This window comes from Myotis lucifugus, unplaced genomic scaffold (assembly GCF_000147115.1).
Source record: "Myotis lucifugus unplaced genomic scaffold, Myoluc2.0 scaffold_406, whole genome shotgun sequence".
Classification (NCBI taxonomy): domain Eukaryota; kingdom Metazoa; phylum Chordata; class Mammalia; order Chiroptera; family Vespertilionidae; genus Myotis; species Myotis lucifugus.
Window position 1 is genome coordinate 708684 of NW_005871454.1, and position 26343 is coordinate 735026.

A 26343-nucleotide genomic window follows, 5' to 3' on the forward strand; every position below is an offset into this window, starting at 1 on the left:
GTTCCCCAGAACACCTTCACCTTCAGCCCCTAAGCGGGCAGTCACTTACTGACAGCTCCTGGGTACGGGGCACTGTGCCAGGGGCTGGGGCTATACAGGTGATTAGGACACAGCTCCCGGCCCTGGGGGAGTGTGTGTGTATATAGAACAGACAACCTCACAGACAGAGATGATAAGCCAATACACAAGCGCAATTAAGTGTGTCAGGTGCAAAGGTGTGGATCTGGTCAGGATGCAGGGGGCCGCAAAGAGGGAGGGTTCCCTGGGATGGGTCGGGGGAGGGCATCAGGAAGGGCTTCACAGAGGAAGAGGCTCTTGAGCTGGAGTCTGGAATGCTACGCTAGTATTTGGCAGCACACCAATGGGAAAAATTAATGTAATCATCAATCTTCTCACACCATAGACGCTTCTGTTCACCTTCAGGCCGCTTTACTGCGGAGATTTCTGACTATTGATGCACACGCACACGCACACGCACACGCACACGCACACGCACACGCACACGCACACGCACACACAGCACCCTGCTCCCAAGTCTCCTCCTGGTACACTGGGGTCTTCCAATCCCACCACACGCCCCAAAGCTGGACACACACTGGTGCTGGTTTCTATCATTTTGGTCTCTTCTCCAGCCAGCTCAGCCCAGATCCTACACATGACACTTACTGGGGTCCCCTCTGACCTGCCCATCACTTCTCTAGTCTCCCCTCTCTGCTCAGAGCCCCAGCCCCAACCCTGTGAGGTATTCCTCCCTCTTCCCCACTGAGAACAAGCACTGAAGGGGAACAGATGGTGGGGTGTGGGGCAGTGAGTGGGGAAGGCAGCAAAGACGCAAGGCAGGCAGTGATTTTTCTTTTTATTCTATACAAGTGGGGAGAGAGCCCCTGGGGGTAGAGGGATAGATCTGCCCTCCAGGGAGGGCGATGCCCCCACCCCGGCTCTCTGCTGAGGGAGCAGGCATTCAGAGCCTCCCTCTTTCCAGGCTGCTCCCTCCCTCCCTGTCCCCCTCCTGCCCCCCACACCTCATATGCCATCCAGCCCCTGTGGGATGGGCTGGCAGAGGGACCTGGAGGTGCAGGCGGGTAGGGGGTCAGTCCTTGTGAGGCACATGTCGAGAGGAGGGCTGGGGAGGGTGCAGCAGCGGCTGTCAGTCTGTTCCCGGCTCACTGGTTCCTGCTGGGGACAAATCCAGGGGGGCCTGTTTCCTGGGCAGGGAGAGCCAGCCTCCCGTATCGGGCGCGCCATGTTGGACAGGAGGGTGGGAAGGGGAACTGCCCTCTGGCCCACCCACCGGCACCTGTGGAGTCAGGGGGCCGTCTTCTATCAGGCTCCAGCTTGTCACAGGACTGTGCCCGCCGTGTCCTCTTGGGCTTCAGGGGGGCAGTCCGGCGGCCTGGATCTAAGAGCCCTGAAATGATAGCCAAGGCAGGTCCGGCATGGGAGTGGGGCTCACAGCTGGGTGCTTGGGACGGGGACCGGTGTGGGCAGCAGGGCCCCAGAGGCATCCCGAGGCCCCCTCCAGCCAGGCGGCAGACCTTGGACCTCGGACTCCTCTTGGTCCTGCTGTGAGCCCAGCCTCAGCCGGGGTTTGTTCATTCCTGGGGCTGCACCCCCAGCCTCAGCCTCTTCCCTGCCCCCTGGCTCCTGGGGGGGACGGCGGCCCCTGGGCACAGCCACTGGCTTGGGGGGCCGTGGAGCTAACGGGGGGTCCTGCAGCTGACAGAAGAAGGAAGATGCTGGATCATTAGTTAGTCCTTTGCCTTATCAAACTGCCTTCCCCACTCGCCTTGCCAGCCCTCACCTTGGCATTCCTAGCGGGAACGGTCCTCTCCGGGAACAGGGCCCCCTCCCTCTCCTCCTCCCCATCCTGGGAGGAGGGGCTGGGGCTCTGGCAGCTGTGGTTGGGGGCACTCTCCTCAGCTAGGGGATGAGGAGAGAAAAGAAACTGCAGAAACAGGCATTCTTGCATAGCCCTCCATTCCCTGCCCCTATGTTGCCCCGGAGGCCTGGACTTCCCCATTTGCTCCTATGCCTCTGCTAATGTTCCCTGCTGCTCTCACGTTTCCTTAGACCTTGGCCCCCAGGATGGTCCTGAGCCCGTCACCTCTGGAGTGGGCTCAGGCTGCCCCTCGTGAAGAGCAGGGCCTAGCTCTTTCCTGCTGGGATAGAGCCAGAGCCTGGGGCCGTCTGGCCCACAGGCGGGGCTGCTCAGCCAGGGCTGCAGTGCCCGGGGCCCTGCCAAGGCTGCAGCCTGGCTCTCCCAGGACTTTGTCTCCTGTCTGACTTAGATGGCGAGAGCCTCAAGGAGGGGCGCCCTGGCACCCCCACCTCCTGCCTCTGTGCCTTTATGCAGATTGAGCCTGAGGGTAACCCACCTGGAAGGTGTTGTCTGTGTGCGTGTCTGTGGGTGTGGGTAAGAAGCCTGAGGGTGCTGGGGCGGGCGTGCGCGCAGTGGAGCATCCAACTCCCGTGGTCTAAATGAAGGATGGAGCCCCACTTTGCCTATTTAACCACTTTGGGGGGGATGGGGAACCAGCAAAGATGCCCCCAGTACTGGCTGGGCCTTGGAGGATGGGCAGGAGCACAGGCATTCCCAAGTCAGGGGCCAGCCTGGCTCTGCACGTGCCTGGTGCCCTGGCGTCTGGTGGAGGGGAGGAGGGTGGTGGAGCGTCTATATCTATGGTGAGATGTGTCCCTGTCAGTGCTGTGGAAGGGTCAGATGCCAGGCCTGTGGGAACTTAGGTTGACGCTGAGCTGACCAGCTTTCCTTCAGAGGTTCGGTGGGTGCAAGGTGCTCTGAACCCAGCAGAAGCGAATGTCATAGCATGAACCCTCCTTTTTATTCCTTCAGAGTTTCAAAGCCAGAAGGTCAATAACGTGTATAAGGTTATTGCTGGTGGTGGCTGGGCTGGGCCTAACAGCCAGGGTTTCTGACCTCCAGGGCAGGACGGGCTCTGGCCCCTTCCCTGTGGCACCTGGTGCCTGAGCTGCGGGTGGCTTGGCAGCTGTTTTTGGAGGAGACTGGAATGTTTGAGGTGGGCCTGGCATGACGAGTACTTGCCCACTCTTCCCAGCTGAGGGTCAGAGAGAGGACTTGTCTGTAGAGGGCGCCACTCTGCTGACAGGGACCACAGGCGGCCCTGCCTAGAGAACTATCTGGAATCTCCCTCCGTGTGTGCTCTTGTCTGCCAGTCCTGGCAAAGCCACTTCTGTTCTGTCGGGCCTTTCTTCGGGCTGGGCTGTCTCTTGGCTATCGCTCTGTAAATATCCTTAAACATTTCCCGTGTTGACTCTTCACGGCCCCACCTTGGACTCCCCGGTTCAGGGCCGTGGCTTCTGTGTGTGTGGGCACAGCCTGGGCCTCGGCGCTGCTGCCTGAGAGAGGTGTCCGTACCTATGTGCCAGGTGGCCTCTGCACGGCGCATGGCGCTGAAGCTCGGCTTGGTGCTTTGAGGTGGTGGTGGCGGCTTCCAGGCTCCAGGCCCTGGAGTGGAGGCGGGGGAGGGGGATGGAAAAGGGGACCGGGAAAGGCAAATTAGGAGGGGCCCCTGAGAGAGGGGTCAAAAGAAGGAAGGGAGGGTGACCTGCTCACCTGCATCATCCGAAGAGCGCCTTTTCTGCCAAGCCTGGACGCTGCCCTCCAGGTCTGGGCTTGTGCCCTGAAAGGGGAGTCGAGTCGGGGGGATCAGAAACACCCTCTCTAGGCGGGGGCTGCACTTAGCAAAGGGCTTCTGCTCTGGCACTTGCACCGTTTTCCCCAAAGAGTGGCACCCAGACCACCCTAGGGCAGTGGTCGGCAAACTGCAGCCCCTTGAGTGTGGCTCTTCCACAAAATACCACGTGCAGGCGCGCACGTACAGTGCGATTGAAACTTCGTGGCCACACTCAAGGTGCCAAAGAGCCGCATGTGGCTCGCGAGCCGCAGTTTGCCGACCACTGCGATAGGGGCATCAGAAATGACTCGCATGAATGAAAGTACTGCTATTTTAACAGTTATGTGTTTCTTTTATGTGTAGTAAAAGAAAACAGGACTTTGGTTTTAAAGATAATAATGCACAGGTCCAGACTAAGTTAAAAAAGGCGAGTTGATTTAAATGAAAACAATATGTAAATAATAACACAGGTGGAATGTGGAGAAGAGAAAAATCAGTCCTAAAGTGGTAATCAAGTCACCAGAGTTTGGGAAACAGCTCTGGAGGGAAGTGTTTTTATGACCGCCCATTTACAAGGAAGCAGAGGCTCCAGAGGTCAGGTGACCTGCTGGGATTCCACGGCAAGTGTCTGGTATGGGCAGAGCTGCAGCGAACACCTCTACCCCCAGTGCATGGTTTTTTCCACGGACCCACCAGGGATGGGAGTGCAGGAAGGAGGGGGTGGTAGACAGGGACCCACAGGACCCTCACTTCACCGCTTGGGCTCCCCTCACCTCTTGTTTCCCATCGAAGCTCCAACCTTTGGTTCTTCCCAACCCAGGAAGGGCAACACCCTGGACTCTTGGCTGTTGTGCTGTCCCAGGGGCCTGGGCCCCCTCCCCTGGCTCTGACCCCTCAGAACCCTGAAACAAGTTCTCAGGTTTACAAGCAGTTCCTGAGGGAGGAGGGGCTCCACAGGCAGCAAGGGAGTGGGGAGGGCCCCTGCCCCTCGGAGCCCCCAGCCCGGGGGAGCCCTGCCCACACCCTTGGAAGAGTCTTCCCCAAATGCATGCAGCACTCCCAGCATGCTATGCAGGCCCAGCCCACTCGCAAGGAGCAGGGAGCAGGGATGACCAAAGTTCCCCAGAGTCCCCAGCATCCTCCCCTTAAGTGCCTGGGTGGGATGGGCAGGTGGGCTCTGTGTGGGACAGCAAACCGGGAGGACACAGTACCTCCTGCCTCACTTACCATCTTCCTGCGGAAGGAAGGCCCCCGGCTCCCCCCCAGTCCAGGGAGCAGGCCGCTCTCCTCCTCTGGGCTCCAGCAGGGGGAAGAGTTGTTGCCGAGGCTGGGCGGGTCTGGGCTGGGGGGGCTCTCCTGAGTTGGGGGTGGGGGTGGGGGTGGAGGGAGGAGGAGTCCGGTGGTGGGGGACCCTGGCCCCCTGTCCCCCTTGAAGCTCCGGGGCCGACGAAAGTGAAACAGGCCTCGGCGCCTCTTCTTCTGCAGTGGAGGCAGCGGAGGCTCCGGGAGGCCTGGCCGCAGGGGCCGCAGGGTCCGAGGGCAGCTGAGCGGGTCAGGGTGCGTTAATGGCAGGGCTCGGGGAGATGTAAATGCCAGATGCAGAGGTAGCTCAGGGGGTGCTGGTCGTCTACCTCAGGTCTCACAAACCTCCCAGTTTCGTGTCCCCACCTTCCCCGTCATAATCCTCCAGCAGATCAGCTCTTCCTCCCAGGCAGGCTCCTGCCCTCCCCCTGTCTCTCCAAGTGACCCAGTTCCTCAGGGCGGGACAGTGACTGAGAACATGCCCTCAGGCCTCTTACCCTAATGGTCATACCACCCAGGGCCTGCAGCCAGCCCCAACCTGCCCCGGCCGTCCCCACCACCCCACTGGCCCCATCCTTTCTGGTTAGCTGTCCTGAGACTAAGGAAACATGGGAGACAGGGCTAGGTGTGGAAGGACGAGAATGTGAGGGAATGTCCCGGAGACTGGCTTTGTCCCGGGGCGCTGTCTCCAGGGGAGCTGGGCAGACATGAGTCCTTCCAGGCCTCGGGGCCTGGTGACTGGGAGTGTGTCTCGGTGCCACACCTGGAACTCTCATCCATGACCCTTCGGCTGAAGAAGTCCTCCAGCCCCTCATCCAAGCGGGTGGCCATCCCGTTCTCCTGACGCGTCCCAGGCCCGGGCACCTGCTGGGAGGAAAGTCCTGTAGGGAATCTCATCCGGGCCGGGAAGACCCTCCCCTCCCCCAGGGCCTTCTGCCCCTTTGGACGTGGACTGGCCTCTCTTGGCCCCATGGACATTTAGACTCCAGTCCACCTGGAAATTTACTAAGCTTGGCAGCTCTCTCCACATGACTGCTACTGTCTGGCAGACGGATTTCCTATCTGTGACAAGGTCTAGCTCCCATCCAAACTGGACAGTCCCTCTTTTGGTGGCCTGCCAGGGCCCCCGCCACATCCCCCAAGGCCGGTGCTCCGCGCCTGGCCTGTGAAGTCGATCCTCTCGAGAGGCCTTAGGGACTCACACTGGGCCGACCAGGTCCTGGAGGGGTGGTCCTGGGGGGCCGGGGCCTGCCTTGTGTTTGATGCCTTAGTTTATAGCCGTGAGTGGGAAGCTCGGATAGACCTTCCCAGGAGCCACTGGCAGTGGGCTGGCTGTTCCCGAGGCCTGAGAACCAACCAGGAGGGATCCCCAGACTCCCCAGCTGGCTTTCCATGTCCTGAGGGCTCCCACCTGTGGGGACAGCAGCGTTAGAGGGACCAGCAGGAGGGACAGGGAGAAAGCAGGCCGGCGAGACAGAGGAAAAGGAAAGGGAAACAGGGCCATTAGAATCGAAGCTGGGGACTCACTAATGAAGGCGGACACTGGCCGGATCTTGCGGCAGCGTTTTTGCTTTTTGATGGCCATGGTGTCCTGTAGAAATGGAGGTGAATAGTGGGGCACATGGCAGGATCTCATCTGGAGCCTCCATTTCTCACGAAACCTTCTTTTTAGAGTCCCTCCTGCTTCCCTCTCCTCAGGGGTCTGGGCATTGGGATTAGGGAAGAGGCTGGGCTGGTTGGGGCTGGTGGATGAGACCAGTTCCGTAAGGGGCGGGTGGAATCCGGAGAAGTGGAAGGGGACAGTAATTTGCAGGTTCAGGGGCAGGACCTAGGTGAGGGAGCGGGATGGGGGTGGGGTGCTCACGATGTTAGTTCCAAGTTCATCATCTGTGGTCTCCTCGTGGTCATGGTTACGGCCCCGGCCCCGGCCCCGGGAGGACAGATCCTGCCCTTGGCCTGGTCCCCCTGATGGATCTGATAGGGTCCTTAGCTGGGCCAGGTGCCGGGCCTGGGGAAGGACAGGATCCTAAGCAAGTGGTCTACCTCCCAGAGCCTTGAGGGGAGGGGGCTGGGGGAGGTGGTATGCTGCCCACATGCAGGGCCTGTCTGAACCTGGCCAGGGTTCAGAAACCTTACCAGGCTCTTGTGTGAGTGGTACAGCTCCTGCAGGATTTCATCCACTATGGAGTTGGTTAAGTAGGTGACGACTGAGAGCTTCACTTCACTGTGGGCACAGGTGGGGCTGCTCAGCCACTCCTTCCCCCGCCCTGAGCCTCAGCCCTGCCTGCCCCAGGTGCCTGAGGGGGAGGGCCGGCTGGCCCGCCCGGCCATCCAAGGAGGCCCTACCATGCTGTAGGAGGCTCCTGAGGGCCACACTCAAATCTCCATAAAGTCATACTCAGTCCCACCCCCCGACCTCCCGCCTAGGTGTGTGTGGGTTAGGAGGTGGGCAAAGAGGACTGAGGGCCCCTGGAGCCCCAGTGGAGCAGAGCTGGGTGAGTTGGGGTGCCGAGAGAGCTCTTCTGGTCTCTGCTGTAAGAGCAGAAACCAGTTCTTCTCGTAATAATTTTTCTTTTTCTTTGCTTTGGAGAGTGGTGGCACCCAGACCCAGAGTGAAAGAGGCCCAGGGGTGAAAACTGGGCGGGAGAGCGTGTAGTCCACACACTCCAATCACATCCATTCTCTTTGGCCATGCCTCCGCAGAGGCTGTGTTTGTTTTCCGGAGATGACTCCGGTGCGCGTGTGGCTATGTGTGTGCGCGCACCTCTGTGTGCACTGCCCGGCTCCTAAACCCCAGCTCAGCACTTAGATTTCCAGGGCAAAGACCAGTCCGACCCTGAATAGCAAGGTTGCAGTTGGTTAAAGATTTATCCCTGGTAATGGAGATTGTGCCATTCATTATTCATGGTTGAGAGCTGGGCCCCACGATCCTAAGTGTTCTGGGTCCAATCCAGCCCTGCCCCAACCCGTCTGCCTCTCACTCCAGCTTGTTCTGAATGTCCTGGCCGGCCTGCTCCAGCAGCGCCCCGCGGATGAAGTTTCGGGGCACAGTGACGCGCTCGGCCACATTGCTCAGCATCTTGTTGTGCCCCTCGGCTACCCGCATGGCCACGGGACATAACTCCTGCGTGAGGCTGACCATGGACTCCAGGATCACCTAGTATGGGGGAAGGGAGGCCAGAGCCCAAAGCGGGCAGGGTCAGGGTCAGGGGTGGCTTCCCAGCCGAGAGACAACAGCCTGTCTCTTCCAGCCCCTCAGGCGTCCACCCCACCATATGGACAGGGAAGTCAGTCCAGGGGAGAGGGGAGAGGCCAGGGGCCAAGACTGAAGCTAGCAGAGACAAGTCAAGCCCAGTGTCTAGTAATGTCTGCACAGTGGGAATGTGGGTGGTCTCAGCTCTGCATTTCCTTCTTGCCCCAGTAATCTCCCCGGGCAGGCCTAGCCCTCGGCTTAGAGCCTGGGTCAACACTAGACTCTTTCCCCAGGACTTGCCTGCAGCTCCTTGTCCACAGCCTTGGACACCTCACTGGCTACGGACTCCAGCCTCTGCCGCACAGGCCCGTCGTTGGCCAGCACGTGCCCCAGCTCATAGAGGCTGGGAAACAGCTGTGTAAGGAAGGGGTTATGGTCAGGCCAGACACAGGCCTTTGTGCCTGGAGGGCAGATGCACAGGCAGGGCCCAGACCCTTCTGGGCTAGCATGGCTGGACTTCCTGGGTTCTGGATTGCCAGGGGGAGTGTGTGGGGTGCTGTGCAGGGCTCACCGCCCGGGAGTTCTTGGCGTCTTTGATGAGGTCCCGAGCGTAGAGCAGCTCATCCTGCACGGGTTCCAGGGGGCACAACCTCAGGGCCCGGACCTCCTCCTGCACGCGTCCACACAGCCGCTGCAGCATCTGCAGCACAGCCGGCAGGAGTGTTAGGGGGACCCCGCACAACACCCTCCCAGGTTTCTCTGTCTCCTTGGGCAGTGCTAGTGGTGCCAGCACTACCTGGGTGGTGGTGATCTCTCTGGATGGCCTGCTCTCACTTCTGGGGAAACCCTTCGTGAATGCCCAGTGGAGCTCCCTTTTCTGGGGCCCCCACTGTTTGCCCACATGTTGTCTCGTTTTTGGGGCCCCTCTTCTTCCCCATACTTGAGCCCAGTTATGGGCACCATATGATGCCTCTTTCATGCTCCCCTGCCCCCTGTCACATCACACCTGTGCCTTGCATGCCCCATGCATGCCCCACACATGCCCCACGTGTCCCAGAGGGAAACGTTTACTTGCTCGGCGCTGCTGGTCACCAGGCCCTGCTGCAGCCTGAAGGCCTGCTCCTGGGGACACGTCTGGGAGTGGTTGTTCCTCACCAAGCACCACTGGATCTGGAGATGACCAGGTGAGCGGGTCAGGGCCTGTGGGTGTGGGCTGGCCCCAGCCCTCTCTGTTCCACCCTACTTAGGCCGCCACCTTCTGCCAGACATCCTCAGTGCGCTCGGGGGCGCTGCGGTAGGCTTGGGAGATGTCGCTCACGGGGAAGGACATGAAGCGCAGCGTGTGGTTGCTGTGGGCATAAGAGCACAGCTACGTGGAGGAGGAGATGAGGAGAGGCCCCTGCTCCCCCAGACCCACCTCTTGCTGACCACTTCCCTCGTCCACGGCCCTTTCTAACATTTCTGTGCAAATAGGTCAAGAGGGCTGGTGTGAGGCTGAGTTAGTTCAGGCTTGGTCCAGGCCCAGGAAGCTGGGGGCCTGGGTCAGGGAAGGGCCTGGTCCACTCACCTCTCCAGGGCCCTCGCAATGTCCAGAAAGCCCAGGGCAGATGTATTGTTCCGATCCCACAGGATAGTTCTGGGGAGAGGTTGAGCACAGCTTGTTACCCTCCCTCTGAGTCCCTGTTAAGGGGCAGGACACAGCCCCCTCCTCTCCTGGGTGATGAGGCACACTCAGAGATGGTTTGGGACTGAGGGTTTCCTGGAAGCTGGGGCAGAGCAAGGCAAGCAGGAAGGGCTTGTGTGTGTGTGTGCGTGTGTGTGCGTGTATGTGTGTGCATGTGTGCGCGCGTGTGCGTGTGTGCATGTGTGTGCGCGTGCGTGTGTGCATGTGTGTGCGTGTGTGCGCGCGCGTGTGTGCATGTGTGTGTGCGTGTGTGTGTGTGTGCGCGTGCGCACGTGCCCCTAGGGGGTCAGAGGGTTCACGTGGGGACCCACCTGAGGGAGGAGTTTATTTGCAGGGCATTAGACAGCATCTTGGCCCCAATGTCCTCCATGCCATTGCCGTTCAGATCCACCTTGGCCAGGCAGGTGTTGCTGCCCAGGGCATTGATGAGGATGCTGGTGGGCAGCTTCAGCCGGGAGTTTGCCACGGACAGTGACTGCAGGGACTGTGGGCAAGTAGGGGTTGGGTCCAGTTCCCAAGGCTCCCGCCACAGCAGCCCCCCCCCCCCCCCCAGTCACTCACACAGTCCTCTTCCTGGATCATCTGCACCAGCTTGTGGAGGATCTCCTCCAGGGTCCTGAGGGGAGAGGGCTGGGGTCATGATATTGGGGGAGAAGGGAGGGGGTCAGAGGCAATACAGGGAGACAAAAGGAGAGGGGGCTGACAGAGTGAGGGTCTGTGTATGGGGAGGGGCCTTACTTGGCCTTGACATTGAAGTTCTTGCCCAGGAACAGGTGCTTGAGGGACTTGTTCTTGCCAAGTGCGGGCACCAGTGTCAGGAGGTCCGAGTCAAACCCTGGCCAGTAGATGGGAGAGGCCTGGCCTTGAGGCCCAGGCTCACAGGAGTCTCCTTAACGCATCTCCCCCACGCTCCAGGCCCTGTCCCCACCTGGCTCCCAGGAAGAAAACACCTCCACTCACCATTGTCTGACAGATCCAGGCTGCCCACACAGGTGACAGCCCCCAATTGCTCTTGCAAAGCCTGGGCTCCTGCTGAGCGGAGCTGCAGGAACAGGGTAGGGGTGGGGCAGGGAGGCAGGGTAAGGGCGGGGGGAGGGCACCTTTAATGTTCAGAGACCAAAGTGGTTACGCCAGGGCTCAAGGTCATATCAGGTCTGGGGTGTAAAATCAGGAGGCCCCTTCTCCACACCAGATTCTTCCCCAGGGCTCTCTCCCTTTCAGTCAGAAAAGTCTCCAGGCCGCTGCACCGGAGATAGCTCGCTCCTGCCCTCTGGTGGGAAAGCCTGGTATCTCCGTCCGCAAAGCTTTAAGGGGGGAGATACTGGAGACTGAAAATGACCTCTGGAAAGAGGGACGCAGACCACAGACTGAGGCGGGAAAGTGGAGGTGTGATCAGGTTGGGGGTCACAGAGGAGGGGTGCAGAGGCAAGATACTGCCAGGGTTTGACTAGGTCAGAGAAATGAACAGTGGGTGGGGGACAAGCAGTGGGATTGGGGGACCGAGGGCTCACCTCGCAGCCGCTGAGGTCCAGGTGCAGATCACTGAGGTGGCTGTTGAGGGAGAGGCCCTGGAGCAGCGCCCTGTGGGGGGAAGGCCAGCAGGCCCACTTGCACCTCTCGCCCCTTCTCTTATGGCTTCCCCTTGGACGCTCCCCCAACCCTGCACCCACCCGACCTGAGGGCCTCCAGGGGCAGCTTTGTGGCAGACAGGTTGACGTGGCTCAGTGTGTAGGCGCTGCTGAAGAACTGCTTGAAGGCTGGCGGGGCCTCCCGGCCCTTCCTGCGGAGACCCCTGGGGTCAGCAAGGGAGAGGGCCCCCCACCACTTGCCCCATCCCTTCCTGCACCCCTCACACTCCCACCTGTGAGAGCAGCTGTTACGGGCCAGGTTGAGGTAGGTTAGGTGGGAGCAGCAGCCATGGAGCAGGGCACCCAGAAGCTGTGGGGAGAGACACGGTGGGTCTCGCAGGGGCTGGGAGGGGTCCTCCCTCCCCATCAAGGTCCTGCTCTTACCCCCCATGGTCCGTCTATGCGAGCCCAGCTATGGATGCCCACTTCCCCTCGTATTGCCTCGGTTTCCCCCCTGTGGAAAGTGGGTCTACTTCCTGCCTGGTCCCCAGGGGTGGTAGAGAGGCTCACAGACAATGGATGCGTAAAGCCAGGGTCACCACAGGCTCACAAGGTGCCTTGTTCACATAGCCTCCTGGTGGCTGCAGCCTTGGGCCAGGGGGATGGAGCGAGGGCTGGCTTTCATGGAGCCAGCACAGCCTTGGGCAGGGACCGAGATAAAGTGCGGCACCGGTGTCAGCTGTGGGCATTGCTTTACAAGTCAGCTGAACCTGAAGCCATCCTGCCAGCTCTGCCCACCTTCATACCCCAGGAAGGTGGTGGGGCACAGACCTACCCTGGCCTCCCCAGTCACCGCAGGCTGGTCCACCATTACCAACCCACCCCTCACCGAGTCAATGGCGCAGTCAGTCCCTGCCAGGTCCAGGTGCACCAGAGCGTTGGGCTGGGCCAGGAAACTGTACAGGGCCTGGGAAGGGAGGGCAGAGGGGTTGCAGGGGAAGGGGCGATAGAGACCCAGGCCCTGCAGCCTGAGCGTGCTTCGGCAGGGGCCGGAGGCTATGCTCCGTGGACTCACATTGGACTCGTCTGTGGCCAGCAGCCCAGGGTTCTTGCTCAGGTCCAGGTATCGAAGGGAGCTGGCAAAGGCCGGGTTGGCCCCGAAGGTCTGGCCCAGTGCCTGGAGCCCTGTGCACAGCGGGCACTGGGCTGGGTTGGCCCCCATCCCCACCTCTTCTCCGGGTGTACAACGCTTCCCCACTCCCCAAATGCGGCTCCTTTCCTTCCCTTGATCCCTGGGAGGCTGTGTGAGTGTGTGGATATGCCTCTGGATGGGGCTCAACATCCTAGGCAGCACTGGGGAGGTTAATGGTCACACGCCAGGGTCCCCAGTGCAAATACCTCGAGGGGAAATGGCAGTCTTGGCCAGGCACAGTTTGGTGAGGCCAGTGGGGAAGCAGAGGAGCTGCTGGCTCAGACTGAGGAAACCTGGGGAGTGGGGAGAGAAATGCACCCAGTGGGAGCAGGTGGCACAGTCAGAGTAGGGGTGTGAGTGGGGTACAGGCCTGGGGTCAAGGATGGAGGTGTTGGGGCAGGGGCTGGTATCAGGTTGGAGATCCACTGTTCAGACCCGGGTTGGGCTCTGGGCTAGGTCAGGGGTCTGCATTGCGGTGGGGGTAGGATTCCGGGCTGGGGCTCACCCTTGTCCTCGATGGGATTGTGGGACAGAGTGAGGGCATGTAGCACACAGCTTCCGTTCTCCCCAAACACGCAGGCCAGCTTCTGGACAAAGTCCCTTCAGGCAGGGGGAGGAAGGGTTTGTTTGTCCCAGGCCATGGGCTTCCCCTTCTCCTCCACCTGCCCGCCTGGCTGGGACTGCAAAGGATAGAGCCCCCCAGGTGGGGAGCCGCTCAGGGTCTGCCACGGAACTTGTCACCACTCTGGAGCACAAGAGAAGTTGTGCTGAGACAAAGCCCAGCTTCGGGCCCTCGAATCAGAGAAGCCCACCCTGCCTGGTGGTGGACGGAGCATGCTGGGGAAGGCCCTGCTGGGGAAGGCCCTGCTGGGGAAGGCCCTGGAGCTGGGGGTCAGGGGGCTTAGGTCTGAGTCCAGCACGACCATGGACTTGTTTTCTGCCCTCTTTGGGCCCCAGCCTTTGGGCCCCAGCGTCTTCTGTAAAGTGAGGAGCAGGATGAGATAGCTCAGAGGCCCCTATCGTGCTCCGAGGTTCTGTTGCCCTAAGATTACATCACGGGGGCACCACCGCCCAAGGAGGAGGCTGGCTCACGTCTTCAGTCCAGCGTTGTCCAGCACCAGCTCTTCGAGGCTCCCCGACTTGCTCAGGGTATGTAGCACCTGTTCTAGCACTTCAGAGCCCTGAGGACAGAGGGGTGCTGTGACCAGGGACCAGAGAGGACGCTTCTCCTCCCACTTCCACCACCCTCCTCGTCCCTACCAGCCGCAGGTCCTTGCGAGTAGAGTTTGGTGAACCACTGGTTGTAGGCCAGGGCTGCCACCATCAGGGCCAAGTCTCTGTGGGGAGATGGAAGTGGGTAGGAAAGGGTGAGCAGGTGGGCAGGAAAGAAGAGACTGGGGATAGAGTGGCTGGGCTGGGGAAAGCCTGGATGGGTAGAAGGCAGTGCAGGGGGGTTGGGGAGAGAGAGCTGGGACTGTGGGTGGGATCAGAAGGGCTTCTGTGGTGGGGGTGGGGAGTCTATCCCATCAGCTTACCGGCTCTCCAAGTGGCTGAAATCTAAAAGGTTGAACTCGCGGTTATCCTCGGCATGATAGATGGTGTCCACATCCTTGGAGAGGTAGAACTGGCTCACTCCTGCTCCCCTCCTCCTCCTCCTCTGCCCCCTCCCTCCAGGTCCCAGCTGCCCAAATAGTGGGTCCCTGCCCAACGCACCCATTGCACCTCCTCCCGGCAGTGCAGCCCATTGTAGTCACACAGGGCAGCGTAGGTCTCGGAGAAGCCACCTGTGGGCAGAATATGGGCTGGCTCCACGAGGGGCAAGGGAGTGAGGAACAGGGGGGTCAAGGAAAGGTCAAGGTCATTTTATGTCCTGGGTTCCTGCTACACCATGAACCTCTGAGGACCGGGAGCTGTGGGGTCCCCGGGGCAGGTGAAACCCCATATATAAAGGACTCTGGACAAGGGGCAGGGGGGTTCAGGTCCCACTTTCGTCAGGTCTGCCCTGCTCACCACACACACTGTGAGTGGTAGATGTGGAAGTCTCAGAGTTGGGGGATGTGTCTCGGGGCCCTTCTGGAGTGTCTGCATTTCCACGCCGGATTAGACACCTGGAAGATGAACAAATCCATCACAGAGAGAGGCGAACAGAGGCTCTCAATGTCTATGGCTTCTGGATCCCCAGGGAAAAACAGGAGCAGGAACATGCTTGCTCTTCTCCTTGCTGTCCTCAGAGCTCGGGTCCAGGGGAAGGAGGGAGGAGGGAGGAGGGAGAAGGGAGAAGTTTCCTTGTTGTCCACCCCCTGGAGAGATTCCTCCTTTGCCACTCACCCAGGGCCAGGGCAGACCTTGGAGAGGGCCGAGCTCACATGTCGCGTCACTTGGTCCACACTCTCAGCTGACGGCAGCCGCATGCTCACCATGCCTCGTTCCGTCTCCACTAGGATCTGGGGGCGAGGGAGCAGCAGGGCCTCACACATTGACCCCTTCCTCCTGCTGGCCCGATAGTGGGGCCCAGGCCCTGGTGCTCACCTGGTTCTGACTGAGTGTGTTGAAGGCCCGGATCTCCAGGACATTGAAGGAGCTCTCCACCTGGGGGTATGGGATGCCCAGCTCGTGGTAAGGGTCTGGCTGCCACGCTCAGGAGGGAGCATGCCAGGTGCTCTCCGCTCCTCAGCCCAACTTACCTTAGCTGGGACTTTCAGGGGGAAGAGGTGGAGGCGCCAGGAGGTCAGGGCCTTCAGAGAAAGGAAAAGAAAATCAGCAGCAAATGGCCATTCCCTGGGCCATCGATTCCTGCCCTCCTTTAGCCCCCTCAGCCTGTGTGCAACCTGGCCAGCAGCGGCCCTCTGTGCTGGGGTCCTCCCTCTCTCATGCCCCATTCTAATCTGCTGGACGTTGACCCAGCCCAGCCTAACCCTCTCCTACACTATGGCTCCTCAGCTCTCCCCCACCTCTGTGTTCCCTGCCTCCCAGGCTCTCTGCCCTCAGCAGCCCCGCTGCCCTTGGTGCCTCCCTCTGCTCCCAAGCCCAGTGCCCTCACCAGCACTCGGTCCTCAAACTTCTTGGGCTTCGTCTCCAGCTTCACGCGATGTTGCTGGAGCACAGCCCCTTGGCTCAGGCACCTCCGGATGCTGTCTGCAGGCGGATAGGGGCCTGCTCAGAGCTCCCCTTACCCTGGCCACCCACCTCCTCAGGGCTCTCCGGGGGCAGAGTCAGGTGGGAGGAGAGAGAAAAAGAGAGACAAAGAAGGACAGGGACACACACCTTTCTTTCTTGGGTGACTTTTCTCTTCCTATTAGAGAGGGAAGGGGTGTGGAGAAAACTCTGGTTCCTGATGTTTCTGAATCAAAAGACAGCCGCGGGGTGACCCTGTCTGTGGGAGGGCGTGTCTTACACTTCCGAGGGTGTGAAGGGTTTTTCCAGCCTGTTCACTCCAGCGACTGTCAACCCATACACAGTGAGTCAGTGTGTGCGGGTGTGGGCGGGCCCCTTTAACTACATTCTAGGTGGTCTTGGGTGTGAGTGTGTCTGCCTTTTACAACGCGTGTGTGCGTGCCTTCTGAAGATGCCGTTGGTGGGGATGGGGACGTGTGAATGAGTATGCTGTGCTTGCAGTTGTGAAAGGGGCACGGAGCCAGAAGGTTCCGGTGTGTGTGGCAGGTGGAGTTAGTGTTTAAATGAAACCCTATCCATCTGCTGGCAGACCATCGAGAGAGAGAGAGAGAGAGAGAGAGAGAGAGAGAGAGAGGTGGGGGTCCAGGCGCTATAGAGATGTTTGTACACACATCTCAGGACTGTGCTTGTGTGTGTGTAGGTGTGGGAAATTCCCAAGGCCCGCATGCCTCTGAGTATCCTTGAGCTCCTGATCTCTGCCTGGGCTGCTGCCTCTGGGGGTCAGGGCTGTGGCAGTGCTGGGGGGCCCGGGCCTTGGTTTGGGCCGAGTCTGAGGGCCATGCAAACAGGAGAGGCCTTGAGGTGTGGGTGTAAGGTAGTGAGAAGGGGGCCGGCTGGGACGGGGGCACTGTGGGAGGTGAGCTGCAGAGATCTTGCTCTATCTGCTGGCTCCAATGCAGGCCCTCTTCCCTGATTTCCTTCTTTGCCCCACTGGTCTGGGCGCTGCTAGGCTGCTAGGGGGCTCTCAGGGGCCAGTTCCGGGGCGGGGCCGGGAGAGGGAGGGTGTAGAGCCAAGAGGCGGTCAGGACCAGGGGCAGCTCCCTTCGTGCAGCCCGGGGTGGGCCTGGCTCCGCCCGGCGGGGAAACAAGGACCCTCCGGAGAGGAGACGAGCCGCCTCGCTTAGAGGTGGGCCTGAGAGTCAGCCCTAGGGACCGCGAGGGGACTGTACCTGTCACCAAAGATCAGCACGGGCGGCTCTGGGACAGGAAGGTCCTGACAGGGTGAGGCGAGGGGGGGCAGCGGAGGATGCTCCGGGGTCAGATGCCCGCAGCCGGGATGCAGGGGCAGGGGAGGGGGTTGCCTTGCAAGCGGGATGCATGGGGCGGGGCGGGGCGCGGAGCCCCCGGGGGCCGGGGGTGGGACCGCGGGGGGAGGAAGCGCACTGGGTTCTCCGAACGCTTTCCCAGAGCCTTGGGCGTTCCCGGAAGGACCCCCCGCAGCCTTCGTTCCCTTGCAGCTCGCGGGGTGAAGCTTCCGTGCCTGGACTTTGGCCATGGCCGGCTGCTTGTTTCCCCCCCCTGCTGCAAAAAGAAACTTACCCCCCCCCCCCGGGGGAAGCCCCCGGCACATGCCTAAGACCCCGGCTCCCGGCAGGGGCCCCCGGCTGAGCGAATGCTGGCAGCCCCCCGAGCCCCGCTCCCAGTCGGGGGCGGGCTGCGTGAGCGCTCCTTGCCCCCCGCCTCCCGGCGCCCGGGTCCCCCGCCCCGCCCGGGGAAGTGCGGACTGAGCATGCGTGGCGCGCCTCCCCGGCTGCGTGAGACCCCCGCGCGCTCGCGCCCACCCCTCCAGCCTGCTCCCGCGTGCGACGCCGGGTGCGTGTTGCCAGGAGCCCGGGCCATGTCCTGCGCGGGGGACAGCGTCCCCGCCTTGCGTGCCACACACTCCTCGAGCATCACGAGCAAAACCCATGTCTTTTGTTTGTGGGCCTGGGTACCCCGTTCATCCTTGTAAGGCCCCTTCCTTTTCCCGTTTGTTCGGGCGGTCCAGCTCGCCCTCGCGGACCTGCGAGGGAACTCGGGGCCCAGGGCCATGCCAGGAGAGGACTTGGCCAGATCTGGGGGAGTTCGTCCTTCCTCTCCTGCTGCCCAGCCTTGGGGATCCCTGTGGTGCTCTGGGAGTTCCCATGCCGCCTCCTTCCAGCTGGCAGCTCTGCAGACACCTCCACTCCGAGCAACACGCTCAGGTCCTGGAGACCGGGAGGAAGGTTAGGGGACCCAGAGATCCAGTTCACTCAGACTTATGCTCTCTGCTCAGCTACCACACCTGTGTACCCCACACTAAAAAATGAACACACTGAGTTAAAGCAACACGATCATCTGTATTTTATTTGCACCTCATTTGCAAATTAATTTCCAACCTTCCCAGCCCCCCCTTCAACTCCAGGCCCTTCTCTCCCGTCTCCCTCAAATTGCCCCCTGCCAGGAAATTAAAAAATGTATTTTTTGCCAAGGTAGACTCAGCCTACTCAGCAGGCCTATCCTGTGTCCTCAGGGGAAGTCTTTATCCAAGGCTACAGCAACAACAGGAATCCCATAAGACCAAACCTTGATGGCAGGGAAGGCTGGATCTTGTCACAGGGTGTAACTGATTTTTGGGGAAGGTGAGCAGTGTGATAGAGGTGGTAAAGGCGATAGATTAGTGCTGGAACCGGATGGGGGCTGAAGCCCAATCTCTGCCCAGGCAGACTCTCTCCAGGTATTCAGAGGCGGGAGGGGGCCCCTCCAGCCACCGTCACTGTTTCCCCAGTGATGTAGCTGGCATCTTCAGAGCACAGGAAAGACACAATGCCTGCACAGTCTTCTGGCGTGCCTAACCTGGGGTGCAGGGAAAACAAAGAAGGGGGTAAAAATCCAACAGGCCAGGCCCCCACAGAGAATGGAAGTTGCTTAATCAATAAGTATCAGATGATTTTTCAGGACGAGTGTACAGGTCCATCAAATTGGGTTATCATGATGATAAGCTGTTATAATTCAGTATAAGCATAAGTACTGTACTCTGAGAAAACCACTGTAAGTTATATTCAAATAATAGAGATACTTTGTTCTTTAGAGAACTCAGGACACCAAAATCCAAGATTTTATAGATAAACTTGTGAGCAGCTATTTTATACTTCAAATAATTTGTTTCACATGTGTGCATACTAGTCAAGTGTCAGGGAGTCTGTGAGATAGTAAATGGTTTGTTTAAAATGACTCCATTTGCACAGCTTTAATTCACAGATAACATTTTCAGGAATCTATTTTTGTCCCTTAGAGTCAGGTTCATTTTGTGAGAATGTGCTAATTCTCAGTGTTTGTATCAGTGATTGCTTAGTTGGGAACATTTTAACATAACTGCCCGAGTTCTCTAGAGGTGGGGCAGAGTGCGTATCTCAAACCTAGATTAGTGGTTCTTCATCCTAGTTGTATATTATAATCATCAGGAAGGCTTAACACCTCCCGCCTCCTTCCCCCCACCCCTGCCTAAAAGATGCCCAGGACTTGCCTTGGACCAACAAAAAAGAATCTTTGGGCCCTGGCTGGGTAGCTCAGTTGGTTAGAGCATTGACCCAATAGCCAAGGCTGTGGGTTCGATCCCCAGTAGGGCACAAACAAGAAACAACCAGTGAAGTTTCTCTCTCTCTCTCTCTCTCTCTCTCTCTCTCTCTCTCAGCAATAATAAAATCTTTGGGAGTGGGGCCTGACCATTTAAAGTTTCATAAGCTCCCTAGCTGAGTCGAATAGGCACCCAAGATTGAGAAGGATGGGGCTAGTGAGTCACTGGGGCTCTAGGAAGACAATACCCCGGCTTATTAGTGAGCTGTGGACTAGGCCTGCAGCTCATGCTGACATCAGGTGCTTTGGGAGCACTGGAGGGAATCTTCTCCCTTAAGTCGGACTGTTTGCACAAGTAGTCCCTGAGGGACAAGATGGAGAAGCTGAAGACAAGAGTTCCCAGAAGCCCGAAGTTGGAGAGAGGCAGGGAACTTGGAGGAAAGGGAGCCAGATGAAGGTGCTGGAACAGTTCGTCCAGCCCCTTGGGGAGAAGGCTAGTTTTCTTAGGCAAGGGGAGTTTGAGGACTTAGTAAAAGCTCTTCAGTCCTTTTATTTGGGTTGTAGGATCATCAACCTGAGCTTTGGAAACATGACTTTCAAAAACACACATGACTTTTTATTCAAAGGGAACTAAAAAAGCATGTTTTGGTTTTGGTCCCTAGTAGCTAGGGATGCCTAGAGGTGGTGGCAAGCAGCCAGCTGGAGACAGGAGTCAGGGCCTCTCCCAGAGCTCTTCTTTGCTGAAACCTGGACACATCTGTGTTTGCTTTTGCAATGGAAGCAGACTCCCTGTAGCCCCGCCCCTCACTGTGGTGGTGCAGCGTTCATGAGCTTGTGAAGTGTGAGTGTTTGAGGCAGAGGAGAGCATGCCCCTGCTGTCTGTGGGACCAAGAGACACGCCATGTGGGCTGTGTGAGGGGCCGTGTCTTCCCATCTTCATCCCTCTTAACTCTCTCTGTGACACCTTACCTTCTTATCCGCAAGGCTTCTTTTAAGCTCTCCTCTCTTGCCTTGTCCATCCACAACTGCAGGAAAAGGGGAATCTCTTCATGGGAAAGACGAAAAAAGGGGGGCCAGGCAGGGGGGAAACGGCCCGCCCCCACATTGCGGGAGAGGAAGGGTAGAGAGAGGCCCTCTTCCACTTCCTAGTTCCTCCTAGCCCCCAGCGTCTCCCCACTGCCCTCTTCTGTTTCATTCTTTTCAGATTCTAGGGAGGCATTTCACTGGGTCTCCCCATTCCCACCCACTTAAGGAGATATGAAACGGTGTGAATAGAGTCTGAATTTCTCAGTCTCCACCGAACACCCGGAGAAAGAGCGGGGCTGGTCCGGACAGGTGGCTGGCACGGAGGGGGCGACAGAAAGGCTGGGGAGGGGAGCAGGGGTGACTGGGAGCTCAGGACCCCGGCGCCAGCCCTCCCAGCAGGATGCAGGACAGCCCCTCCTCACCACTTGGCTGAAGTTAGTCTTGATGATTCCGGGCGCCAGGCAGTTCACCCTAATGTTACTTGGGGCCAGTTCTATGGCCAGGTTCTTGCCGAGGCCCAGCAAGGCTGTTTTACTGACATTGTAAGGGCCCAGGCCCTGGGGAAAGGAAAAATGGGTTAGTCTCTTTGTTTTTGGTTCATTCTTGGTTCTTATTGGAAGACCTAAAGGGCAGTAGATCACAGGGCATCTCCTGTAACGGAGGGTCGCAGTTAGAAAACGGTCTTGAGGCTGACCCTCCCCAATGCTGGGGCTCGTGGAGGCCGGGCATCTGTTTTATGGGAAGGGACTTGGTGGTGTGAGTGCAAAAGGGGACACAAACTCCTTCGGGGGACTGGAGGGTAGAAAGGTGCAGGATGGAAGTAGCAGAGGAAGGGGCTCTTACAGGAAACGGGGTGTAGGCTGCTATGGAGGCCACAATCACCACTGAGCCGCCTCTGGAAAGAGAAGAGAATGACCCCCTTCCCAGCAGCGACCCCGCCCTCAGACCACGTGGGGCCATCACACCCAGGCTCCCTCTCCTTCTCCGTACCCTCGTTTCTCCATCTCTGGCACCACTGCCTTTGTCATCAGGGCTGTGGCCTTCACATTAATGTCCAGAATCTGAAACCGAGAGAAGAAGGGGAGCAGCATGAGGGGAGAGCTGGAGAGGGCAGGGCGATGCGCACTCAGAATAGGTTCTCTCGGACCTGCCTGTTGGGGCGGGTGGAGATCTCGGAGATGATTTCTGGGACCTTACAAGCGAAGAAACCAAGGCCCAGGGAGAAAGAAGTGTCTCTCACCAGCGTATTCAGTGAGAGAATGAAAATTAGGCCTGGGTGAGAAAGAATGGAGCCTGGTTCATCTTGTTTCCTAACTAGCCAAGTGTGATCTGGCCTAGAATGGACCTAAACTCTCAGGGCTATGTTGGATTTTAGCCGGATTTTCTCTGTTTCTTCTCATTAGGGAGAGCCTGGAATGAGGTGGGCCTCCTGGGATCTGCCATGGAGTGGGCCATGCTTCTCAGGGAAAATGGGGCCTGACCTGGGGCCCCTGGGGCGTTCCAGCACTGACTGCTCTGGCTCCTGAGCTCAGGGGCTGCGATGCTCCTGGCCCTCCAGGGTGGACTGTCTGGCTGAACATTTGTTGGAAAGTGGGGTTATGAGGAGAAGTGGGATCATTTTGGGGAAGCTGGGGCACAGGCTGGAATCAAAACCTCACACCCATAATTTAAAACAAACGTATCACCACTGCTGCTGAGGTAGTCCCCTCCCACGCCTCCTGGCAAACTCTTATTTTGAAAAATTTCAATCATACAGAAAAGTTGAAAAAGAAGTACAATGGATATCTTTTACCTAATTCATCAATGGTTCACATTTTGTCCCTTTTGCCCTGACTGTGTTTTTCCCTGAACCACTGAAGGTTAAGGTGCAGATGTCATAATGCTCTAACACTAATACTTACGGATATTCTCTAAGAGATTATAATCCATGATCACACCCAAGAAATTTAACACTGATAATAATGATTTTACCTAATGTGCTGTCCATAATAAAATTTCCCCAATTGTCTCCCAAAAGTCCTTTTTTTTTAAAAAAAAAGTTTTTATTGATTTCAGAGAGGAAGGGAGAGAGAAATAGAAACATCAATGATGAGAGAGAATCATCAATCGGCTGCCTCCTGCACGCCCCCTACTGGGGATAGAGCCCCCAACCTGGGCATGTGCCCTGACCACGGAATCGAACTGTGACCTCCTGGTTCACAGGTTGATGCTGAACCACTGAGCAACATTGGCGGCATCCCATTTGTTCTTATTTGAAAAATCCAAGGTTTAATCGAGAATCAACCCTGGCATTTAGATTTGATGTACTGTGATATTTTTAAAAAAATGCAAACTAAAAAGAAAAATTTCTTGGTTTAAAATTATTTTCCTGTGGTCTCCATTCAGACTGCTCATGAAAGATGTTTTTCTACTTTAAAGAATATCAATCAGGAACCGACTCACTGAAGAACAGTCGGCACTTTGGTCTCTATGTCTGTGAAACACTGATAAACTACGATATTTTAGTATTCTTAAATTCAGTGTTGAGATATTGATAACATCAGAAGAAAAGCAAAACCAGGGGCAACTACAAAAAACCCGGCATTTCCAAATCATGTGGGAATATTAACCTTAATAAACAAAGACAGATGTTTTAATTAAGGCTTTATAATTAAAGAATGCAGGTGAGCGAAATATATTATAAATGTAGTGTGTATACACATTCACATAAAACCCAAAATTCCACACCTGAATTTGGACAGCGGGATCTCCAATTCACCTGTTGCCGTTAAGAAGAAAAGAGCGCAGGTCTTTTTCAGAGGCTGTATGTTATAAAGCAGCAACTTAGGTCATTTCACCAGAATTGGGATCTCGCTGAACTAGCAGCTACTAAAGTTTTCCAACTCATGAGAAATACTCTTTTTTGGCAGCTGAACAAGGGGACAGGTGGTGCGCAGATTTCAATGTATCAGTTATCGGCAGATTAGCTGCCATGTCTGCTGGAGGTAAACCAGGAAGAAGCACCTGGATGAGGGCACAGTGAAGGCCGGGGTGCAGGGAAGAAGGTCGCTAGGAAGGAGCAAATGGAAGAAGACAAGACTGGGAGAAGCAGCAATGAAAGAGATGGGGGAGAGGGAGCCACGCCCACCAGCCCTTTCCCAGGTGCCCTCCAGGTGCAAATCCCCAGGACTCCTCCCATTTGCTAGCACACTGCACCTGACAAATGCATGGTAAAGGCAGACTGAGTCTGCGCTGCTCTCTGAGGCCCGCCCCTGTGCTTTATTCCCTCTTACCTTGTCCCACACCTCCTCGGTGACGTCCATGAGGTTCCCAAAGAAAGGGTTGACAGCGGCGTTGGAGACCAGGATGTCGATGCCCCCGTGAAGCTTCACGGCCTGGAGAGAGTCAGGTCTGAGTCAGGGCTTCGGGTCAGTCGGGGACGCGCATTGATTAATGGTGATAGAGAATTCCTTGTTAAGGAACAAAATGATGTCAACATGACATCTCTGTTTCTGGGAACGTTTTTCTCTAAAAACACCCTAACCTCTGCTAAACACTGAAGGTCGTCTCATGTCTTTGACATCTGTGCTTCCTGCCCCCACTTCTTCTAAGGCTGTTGCGGACCCTTTGCTCATTACACCTTCTCTTTGGGGTGCTCCTTTATTCTCATGGCCTCGCTGTCACCTCAAAATTTAGACCCTCTTCTTTTCACACGGAATCCCAGCCCCATTTCTCCAAGTGCTCACTGTCCAGTTCTCCTTGATATGAGTTACCATGATCTCAGACGCAGCCTTCCCACGCCTCCCTGAATGGAGAAACTGGTTTAGATGGACTCAGAGAAAGTGACCCTGGGAGGGGCCGTGAGGTCAGTTAGCCGCATGTCCTTATGGTGAAGGTGGTAACTCTGAGGGCCAGGTAAGTTACTTTCTCAAGACCCTATAAGTCAGGAATGACATATTAGGGTCAGCTAAGCACAGGAGGCCTGTTCATTTTGGTCTGTGGGAGAGGCAGAGAGATCTGCTCAGGGCGCAAAACTGGTTAGTGGTGGCAGAACTGAGATCGGTCTGATGGGGGGACACCGTCTGGGATTAAGCGGTTCTGCACTTGGTGATCATGTCATCCCTCCACGCCCCTTTAATGGCCTGGAGGCATGGAAGATTCTAGGCAGAGCTGAGATTGAAACTGGGAAAACCATGGGTAACATCTCACCTCCTTACTAAATAGTAAGTGTGTGGTAGCAGGAATGTGCTGGAGTAACGATTGGCCAAACAGAATCTGCCAACAACATACCACCCTGAAATCAGACTTTGCATTTGCCCAGAACTGGCAATTTTTTGTTATCCTCATCTGAGGATATGCTTTTATTGTTGTTGTTTTTTAAATCCTCACACAAGGATATTTTTTTTAATTGATTTTTTTACAGAGAGGAAGGGAGAGGGATAGAGAGCTAGAAACATCGATCAGCTGCCTCCTGCACACTCCCTACTGGGGATGTGCCTGCAACCAAGGTACATGCCCTTGACCGGAATCAAACCCCGGGACCCTTGAGTCTCCAGGGCTGGCCGCTCTATCCACTGAGCCAAATCTTGGTTAGTGCACGAGGATATTGTTTCCATTTAATTTTCAGAGAGTGAAAGGGAGGGAGGAGGAGGGGAGAGAGAGAGAGAGAGAGAGAGAGAGAGAGAGAGAGAGAGAGAGAGAAACATCAATGTGAGAGAGACATATTGACCAGTTGCCTCCTGCATGCACCCTGACTGGGGCTGGGGAGTGAACCAGGAACCAAGGCACATGCCCTTGACTGGGAATCAAACCCTCGACCCCTTGGTCCAAGGGCCGATGCTCTTACCACTGAGAAAAACTGGCTAGGGCTGTTTTTGATTTTTAGAGGGAGGGAGGGAGGGAGGGAGGGAGGGAGGTAGAGAGAGAGAGAGAGAGAGAGAGAACGAGAATCATCGATGTGAGAGAGAATTATTGACCTGTTGCCTCCCATACATACCCCGATTGGGATTGAACCGCAACTCAGGTATGTGCCCTGATCCGGAATTGAGCCTGTAACCTTTAGATGTTCAGGATGATAGTCCAACCAACTGAGCCACACTAGCCAGGGCCAGAACTGGCAATTTTTTTGCCTGGGGCAAGCAGCATTAAATGGGCCCTCAGTTGACTTTGTGCTTCACGATTTGGCACAGGGAGGGGTGTTATTAACAATGTGTACCATCTGCTAGCTCCCGTTTTAACTAATTATTCTTGCTAACTAGGTGCTAAGCTCAGATGTTTTGAACGCCTGAGCTGTCAACATGTAAATTTCACAAAAATTTAAAGTCACATAATCTTTAAAAACCAGTATCAATACGTTCTTGTGCTCTCTAAATTTTAGCGTCCTGGCACAAAGCCCCAGTCATTTGCCTTGGCTCGGTGTAAGCCTGGCCTAGGGACTTGTGACCCACAAAGAGCAGAATACGTTAGAAAGTGTGTGCTGTGGCCTGCGCATGTGTCTTTGGGGGTGGGGAGAAGGTGGTGGATTGCACCAGAATCACCTGGAACTTTTTGATTTCTGCTGTGCATCCCTCTCCTTCTAGGCCTATCAGCATGGACAGGGGAGGAGGCTGGGTTTTGATTGAACAGAGATAGAGGAGCATAGAAGATTAATGAGAAAGGTATTCTGGCTATCCAGCTGGTGTCTTCTAAGCCTTTCTCTAAATTGTGCGATCACTACACAAAAGTAGTTGAGCATTGGTTGCTCTGTGTCCTGAGGATATTTTTTCCATTGCTTTTTCAAAGAGAGTGGAAGAGAGGAAGGGAGGGAGGGAGAGAGAGAAACATTGATGGGAGAGAGACACATTGATTGGTTGCCTCTCGCATGAGCCCTCACCAGGGGTGAGGAGCGAGCCTGTAACCTAGGTATGTGCCTGAGACCCTTTGGTGCGAAGGCTGATGCTCTAACCACTGACCATGCCGGCCAGGGTGTGATAGGTATCTATACTAATAAAATGGTAATATGCTAATTAGACTGGGAGACTTCCAGGAGACCTCTGGAT

General features: G+C 57.0%; 2 protein-coding genes across 3 annotated transcripts in view; both read right to left on the reverse strand.

Moving 5' to 3' along the window:
- Positions 1-1059: 1059 nt before the first annotated feature.
- On the reverse strand, positions 1060-17659 carry CARMIL3 (capping protein regulator and myosin 1 linker 3). Its single transcript, XM_023743674.1, is given in 41 exon segments — positions 1060-1176; positions 1292-1408; positions 1536-1716; positions 1802-1920; positions 3395-3484; positions 3593-3659; positions 4427-4555; positions 4881-5196; positions 5719-5819; positions 6158-6366; positions 6483-6546; positions 6820-6963; positions 7092-7179; positions 7937-8112; positions 8449-8562; positions 8720-8848; positions 9220-9318; positions 9404-9497; positions 9716-9784; positions 10144-10316; positions 10394-10448; positions 10571-10667; positions 10793-10874; positions 11344-11413; positions 11508-11612; positions 11694-11770; positions 12290-12367; positions 12476-12585; positions 12799-12885; positions 13098-13192; positions 13685-13773; positions 13853-13867; positions 13869-13929; positions 14128-14201; positions 14306-14376; positions 14603-14700; positions 14921-15036; positions 15122-15181; positions 15277-15327; positions 15633-15727; positions 17548-17659. Coding segments are annotated over 41 exon segments (4206 nt in total). The 3' UTR covers positions 1060-1147.
- Positions 17660-18064: 405 nt separating this feature from the next.
- Positions 18065-26343, reverse strand: part of LOC102431416 (dehydrogenase/reductase SDR family member 4) — a 12128-nt gene continuing 3849 nt past the window's right edge. Inside the window, exons 3-8 of one of the 2 annotated variants that reach the window (XM_006102273.3) lie at positions 23599-23700; positions 21317-21387; positions 21170-21221; positions 20749-20883; positions 20270-20325; positions 18065-18580 (exon numbers count right to left, since the gene is read on the reverse strand). In XM_006102273.3, coding sequence (XP_006102335.1) covers positions 18466-18580; positions 20270-20325; positions 20749-20883; positions 21170-21221; positions 21317-21387; positions 23599-23700 — 531 coding nt within the window. In that variant the 3' untranslated portion in view covers positions 18065-18465. The remainder of the gene's footprint in view (positions 18581-20269; positions 20326-20748; positions 20884-21169; positions 21222-21316; positions 21388-23598; positions 23701-26343) is intronic. The other variant, XM_006102277.3, reaches the window with a different exon arrangement.